We start from the raw sequence: 7,162 nt of genomic DNA on the forward strand, positions 1-7,162 counted from the left end.
TGTATGCTGTACTGCAGTACAGGACATTTTGACAACAAGTCAAAAGACTCTATCTCTCTGTTTTACCTGTTCATCTTTGCTCTCTATGATCGCCAGGTCTGCTCCTCTGCTCAGACAGTCCTGTCTGGCGTAATCCCAGGTGTTCTTCACAGTGGAGATGTAGAAAGTAGAGATGTAGTAACAGCTGCCTTCAAACCTCATCCATCCATTAGAGCATGAGGTTTTCTCTGTTGAAAAATACAACACAATAAATAAATACAATTACTTGGGTCTATCCAAAAGTGTTACCTAAAGGTTGTATACTGTTTAGGATTGTCATTTTGATGAGGATTGACATCAAAAGGAATACCAGTTCAGTTCTTATTCCGATAGTTGTCTCTCTCCCTTTCTAACTGGTCTCTCTCTTTGTCAGCCTGTTGTAACTCGTCTGTAGCTGGTCTCTCTCTTTTGTCAGCCTGTTGTAACTCATCTGTAGCTGGTCTTTTGTCAGCCTGTTGTAACTCTTTAGCTGGTCTCTCTCTTTTGTCAGCCTGTTGTAACTCGTCTGTAGCTGGTCTCTCTCTTTAGTCATGTTAATTTTATGAGTCTCCGATGCTTCTGTTATCTGCATAGGATGGATACATGGTGAAAACATCATCTGTTACTGCTACTGGTCTTGGTGGCTGGAGTCTTTGACAATGTTTAGGGCCTTCCTTTGACACCGCCTGGTGTAGAGCTCCTGGATGGCAGGCAGCTTAGCCCCGGTGCTGTACTGGGCCGTATGCACTACCATCTGTAGTGCCTTGCGGTCGGAGGTCAAGCGGTTGCCATATCAGTTAGTGATGCAACCAGTTACTAGGATGCAACATAGTTACTAGGTAAAACAACAGGTGAATAGTTCTAATCACCAGCACATCTTACAACTAGGTGATAAGCAATGAATTTGGACACCAACTCATAGTAGACAGACAGGCCTATGGTCCCAGCCATTAAAACACACAGCAGCCCCAGACACACTGCAAAAACTGTGAAGGGTCTCTTCCCTGAGCTTCTCAGGCTCTGTAGACACATCAAATAAACTGGTGTGTGTGTGTGTGTGTGTGTGTGTGTGTGTGTGTGTGTGTGTGTGTGTGTGTGTGTGTGTGGTGTGTGTGTGTGTGTGTGTGTGTGTGTGTGTGTGTGTGTGTGTGTGTGTGTGTGTGTGTGTGTGTGTGTGTGTGTGTGTGTGTGTACCTGTTACCTGAGTGCTGGTCTCCTGGTCCATTATTAGGAGCAGTGTCCTCTGTCTCTTCTCTCTTGGTGCTGGTCTCACCGTCTCTCAGGGTGTCTGCACTGACGTAGATATCCACAATCCTCTCCTTCATCTCACCTCTGTTAAACTTGACCTTATTGGTCATATCTGGCTCAGCATAGATGGCTTCAGACATCTCCATCAACGTACTGTGTTTTCTGTCTAACAGGTGTATGTTAAGTCTATCCAGGTTCTTGTGACATCGTTACCTCTGCCCTGTGTCTGTTCCTGTTCCTTACTGTAGGTGGCACTGTTTTAAGCAGCTCCAGGATAACAATGGCAGCAACTAGAGGTTGATTGCGTTGTACCTTTTTGAGACAGTACATTCAGTCAATCGGCCTTCTCTATTAGAGCTAAAATATGATGGAATGCAAGGCTCACGGACTAGAGAAGCTGCACTCATTATTGTACTTTTACATTTCAATTGAAAACAAGCCTCAAATCTATCCAAACCTGTACACATGAGTTATCTGTGGTTCCTCATTATAGTGTGTTGTTGTTAGAATGACATATTATTGGATGTAATGTATTTGTATGTTGTATTGTTTTAGTGTGTATTTGTATTTAGATGATGGCTGTGTAAAGGCCCTTACATGCCCAGGGACTACGGGTGTCAATGATCTTTGGCTAACCCTGGCACATTTACATGGATGTAATATTGATGCTGATTAATGTGCACTGTCCCCTATAAAAACATGACCACATGACTTCCCCCACCTTAGCTTCTAATGGAAAAATGGTTGTTTCCCACAGTGCACATCCCACAGTGTATTATGACTGAGTTCCCACAGTGTATTATGACTGAGTTCCCACAGTGTATTATGACTGAGTTCCCACAGTGTATTATGACTGAGTTCTCACAGTGTATTATGACTGAGTTCCCACAGTGTATTATTAGAGTACGACACTGCCTCACACAGGAAGCGGCGCAGGTCCTAATCCAGGCACTTGTCATCTCCCGTCTGGATTACTGCAACTCGCTGTTGGCTGGGCTCCCTGCCTGTGCCATTAAACCCCTACAACTCATCCAGAACGCCGCAGCCCGTCTAGTGTTCAACCTTCCCAAGTTCTCTCACGTCACCCCGCTCCTCCGCTCTCTCCACTGGCTTCCAGTTGAAGCTCGCATCCGCTATAAGACCATGGTGCTTGCCTACGGAGCTGTGAGGGGAACGGCACCTCAGTACCTCCAGGCTCTGATCAGGCCCTACACCCAAATAAGGGCACTGCGTTCATCCACCTCTGGCCTGCTCGCCTCCCTACCACTGAGGAAGTACAGTTCCCGCTCAGCCCAGTCAAAACTGTTCGCTGCTCTGGCTCCCCAATGGTGGAACAAACTCCCTCACAACGCCAGGACAGCGGAGTCAATCACCACCTTCCGGAGACACCTGAAACCCCACCTCTTTAAGGAATACTTAGGATAGGATAAAGTAATCCTCCCCACCCTTAAAATATTTAGATGCACTATTGTAAAGTGGCTGTTCCACTGGATGTCATAAGGTGAATGCACCAATTTGTAAGTCGCTCTGGATAAGAGCGTCTGCTAAATGACTTAAATGTAAATGTAAATGTATTATGACAGAGTTCCCACAGTGTATTATGACAGAGTTCCCACAGTGTATTATGACAGAGTTCCCACAGTGTATTATGACAGAGTTCCCACAGTGTATTATGACAGAGTTCCCACAGTGTATTATGACAGAGTTCCCACAGTGTATTTTGACAAGTTCCCACAGTGTATTATGACAGAGTTCCCACAGTGTATTATGACAGAGTTCCCACAGTGTATTATGACAGAGTTCCCACAGTGTATTATGACAGAGTTCCCACATTGTATTTTGACAAGTTCCCACAGTGTATTATGACAAGAATTCCCACAGTGTATTATGACAGAGTTCCCACAGTGTATTATGACAGAGTTCCCACAGTGTATTATGACAGAGTTCATTACACATTTCCACCCTGTCTTTTTGTACAACATAACATATACATACCGGTAATGTCTGATGACTTGACTCTCTTTGCAATGATTCTACTGCTCCACATGACATCTACCTACATGAACTATTATACAACTCTACAGCTCTACTCTATTCCACAGGAGGAGAGAAAGCATCACACAGATCCTTAGATACAGGGACAGAGTCAAAGGTGGCCCTCCAGTAGATGCAGTACTAACTACAGGTACAGCTGTAGTGTTGGTGACAGAGGCCTGTGCTGTAGAGTTCACAACCACCCCCACAGAGTCCTTTACTGAGCCCAGACACACACCCACGTTGCCTGCCCTGTCAACTACCACTAGCTCTACCCTCTTTGAACAGCAGGTGGCGCTGTACTCAATCCGGGTCACGTTCTCGCCCCGATGCCCACCTCTGTAGAAGTGTTCAGGGTCCCGTTGCCCTGGCGCAGGGTGACTCGGTCGATGCCAGTCCCGTTGGCACCATCGGTCAGGTTGGCAGAGAGCTGCCAGTAAGAGGCACCGCAGTCAGCCGGGCAGTTGGACGAGACGCTGACCACCCCACACTGGGGAGGAGTGAAATCTGTCATCTGGAGGAGGGGGGAGACAGAGAGGGAGCGATAGAGATCTTAGTCAGACAACTGAAGTAGTGGTGGTGGTAGAACCATCTCTGACCTGTAGCGCTGTTAGCATTCTTATCAGGGCCATGAGGGAGAGAGGATATGAGGAAAGGAGGCCAGACCCATTTTAGAGTTTTGGAACATGACCCTTACCTTGCTGACAACAGAGAGACGCAGGATGACGTAGTTCAAGTCTGCTGCTCCAGCGGACTCTGCCTCGATGGTCAAGGTGACGTCCGTTCCCGATGGGGTGCTGGCGGGCGCCGTGAGAGTCACCGTACCGTTGGCCACTCCCTCTCCGGTCACAATGGAGACACTGGCGGGGAAGGAGGAAGTGAAGCCGCGGTCGTTCGTGGCTCGGACGGTAAAAGCTCCTCCTGTTCCGTTGGCCATTGCCACGGTGAAGGGGACAGAGATGGTAGAACCGGGTTCTAGAGTACTGTCAGCCTGGGCCTGGGGAGAGAAGAACTTCACTTTTTAACAATAAGACAGTGTTCAAAATGCCATCCTATTCCTTGTAGTGCACTGCTTTTCATCAGAACCCTAGTGGCCCAGGTCCAACGGAAAAGGGTGCCATTTCAGAGTTCTACAAGACTGACCGTAACAGAGATGCTGGAAGTCTTTATCTGAGTGGAGGCCTGTCTCTGGAAGAGGCTAGGTGATGATTTGGTGGTGGCGCTATTGCTCTCTCCCCTCAGACGCACCACAAACTCCCCTGTGGGACTCTGGCCACGGTAACCAGGAAGTCCCCGCCGCCTAGAGATTGCAGGGTTCCGTTGACTTCTGACCCTGACCCCAAGGCCTCGACCAGGGCCACCGCCGTCACAGTGACAGAGTCACCCCCCGTCACAGACACCAGCAGGGTTATGTTATCGCCTGGGAGGGGGGAGGGGGGGTAGGAGAGACCGGGTGGTGAAGGGAGACATGGAGGAAGAGGAGAGAAGGGGAGGAGAGTGAAGTGAACAGAGGAAAAGAGAGAGTAAGAATGAGAGAGAGGGTAACGGAGCGAGGGAGAAAACGAGGTAGAAACAGAGAGGTAAGGTGAAGTAGAGAGGAAGAGGAAGTTATTTTCTTTAACATTATTTGAAACTACTCTGCTGTGATGCTTTGACTAAACTACTCTGCTGTGATGCTTTGACTAAACTACTCTGCTGTGATGCTTTGACTAAACTACTCTGCTGTGATGCTTTGACTAAACTACTCTGCTGTGATGCTTTGACTAAACTACTCTGCTGTGATGCTTTGACTAAACTACTCTGCTGTGATGCTTTGACTAAACTACTCTGCTATGGTGCTTTGACTAAACTACTCTGCTGTGATGCTTTGACTAAACTACTCTGCTGTGATGCTTTGACTAAACTACTCTGCTGTGATGCTTTGACTAAACTACTCTGCTGTGATGCTTTGACTAAACTACTCTGCTGTGATGCTTTGACTAAACTACTCTGCTGTGATGCTTTGACTAAACTACTCTGCTGTGATGCTTTGACTAAACTACTCTGCTGTGATGCTTTGACTAAACTACTCTGCTGTGATGCTTTGACTAAACTACTCTGCTGTGATGCTTTGACTAAACTACTCTGCTGTGATGCTTTGACTAAACTACTCTGCTGTGATGCTTTGACTAAACTACTCTGCTGTGATGCTTTGGAAGATGAAGATGAAAAAGACGGTCCTGAAGATGGTTTCATCTGTTATTTATTGTTACCTGTGAGAGGACGGCCCTCTTTGAGGCCAAAGTCTCCATGAGCACCGCCAAAAGCCTCCACGAAATGGTAGCCGAAATTAACAGAGCTCTGACCTGAAACACACGCACATTAGATAAGCATTATTTAAACAATTCTTACCTAGAGAAGAAAGATAGATATCTAAATGTTGTGATGAGGAGGGGAAGTCCAGACAATGAACTATGTCTGAAACGGAACCCTATTCCATATAATCACTACTGTTGACCAGGGATCAGGGCTCCTCACTGTACTGACCTATGACCTTCAGTGAGTAAGACTCTAGGGAGTTAAGATTGATTTCCCATAATCCTGTGTTGTTGTGTGTGGTCAGAGAGACGCGGTGTAGGTTCCCTACAGTCTGGATGGTCCCCAGAGGACCGCTGGCCTCACTGTTACTCTGAGACACACCTAGAGGGAGGAGAGGGACATCTGGTTATCAAACCTTTACCTGGACAGGTGACGTGTATAATAACTCACAACTGGCTGTTACACACACACCTGAAGGGCTGGTGAGAGTGAAGGAGAGGGATCCTCCTGTGATGTAAGCATTCAGGTTTCTCATAGACTCGTCTACTGTAAAGGAGAATTTCTCTGCCTTTCCTGTGCTCCTTACCTCCTGTAGAACAGTCACCTGCAGGAGGAGGAGGAGGAGGAGGACTTAATAGACAATACATTAGATATGTTAACAGCACAGTAACCTGGAGGAGGAGGAGGAGCATGAAGAAGAGGAGGAGGAGGAGGAGGAGAGGATAATAGACATTAGATATGTTAAAAACACAGTAACCTGGACGAGGAGGAGGATGATGAGGAGGAGGAGGAGGAGGAGGAGGAGGGGTTAATAGATAATACATTAGATATGTTAACAACACAGTAACCTGGAGGAGGAGGAGGAGGAGGAGGAGGAGTTAATAGACAACACATTAGATATGTTAACAACACAGTAACCTGGAGGAGGAGGGAGGAGGAGGAGGAGGAGGAGGAGTTAATAGACAACACATTAGATATGTTAACAACACAGTAACCTGGAGGAGGAGGAGGAGGAGGAGGAGGAGGAGGAGGAGGAGGAGGAGGAGGAGTTAATAGACAACACATTAGATATGTTAACAACACAGTAACCTGGAGGAGGAGGAGGAGGAGGAGTTAATAGACAACACATTAGATATGTTAACAACACAGTAACCTGGAGGAGGAGGAGGAGGAGGAGTTAATAGACAATACATTAGATATGTTAACAACACAGTAACCTGGAGGAGGAGGAGGAGGAGGAGGAGGAGGGTTAATAGTTAGATATGTTAACAACACAGTAACATTAGATATGTTAACAACACAGTAACCTGGAGGAGGAGGAGGAGGAGGAGGAGGAGGAGTTAATAGACAATACATTAGATATGTTAACAACACAGTAACCTGGAGGAGGAGGAGGAGGAGGAGGAGGGGAGTTAATAGACAACACATTAGATATGTTAACAACACAGTAACAGTAACCATTAGATATGTTAACAACACAGTAAGGAGGAGGAGGAGGAGGAGGAGGAGGAGGAGGGGTTAATAGACAATACATTAGATATGTTAACAACACAGTAACCTGGAG

The 7,162-nt window shown here is 46.7% G+C and overlaps 1 protein-coding gene across 1 annotated transcript; it reads right to left on the reverse strand.

Moving 5' to 3' along the window:
- Positions 1–2,843: 2,843 nt before the first annotated feature.
- On the reverse strand, positions 2,844–6,202 carry LOC124028954 (the record flags this gene model as incomplete). The annotated part of the gene is made up of 7 exons (XM_046340841.1): positions 2,844–3,814; positions 3,998–4,297; positions 4,444–4,600; positions 4,633–4,720; positions 5,553–5,645; positions 5,827–5,979; positions 6,185–6,202. Coding segments are annotated over 7 exons (1,010 nt in total), but the record flags the coding sequence as incomplete, so codon positions are not given.
- Positions 6,203–7,162: the final 960 nt, after the last annotated feature.

The sequence above is a fragment of the Oncorhynchus gorbuscha genome, unplaced genomic scaffold (genome assembly GCF_021184085.1).
Source record: "Oncorhynchus gorbuscha isolate QuinsamMale2020 ecotype Even-year unplaced genomic scaffold, OgorEven_v1.0 Un_scaffold_5110, whole genome shotgun sequence".
NCBI lineage: Eukaryota > Metazoa > Chordata > Actinopteri > Salmoniformes > Salmonidae > Oncorhynchus > Oncorhynchus gorbuscha.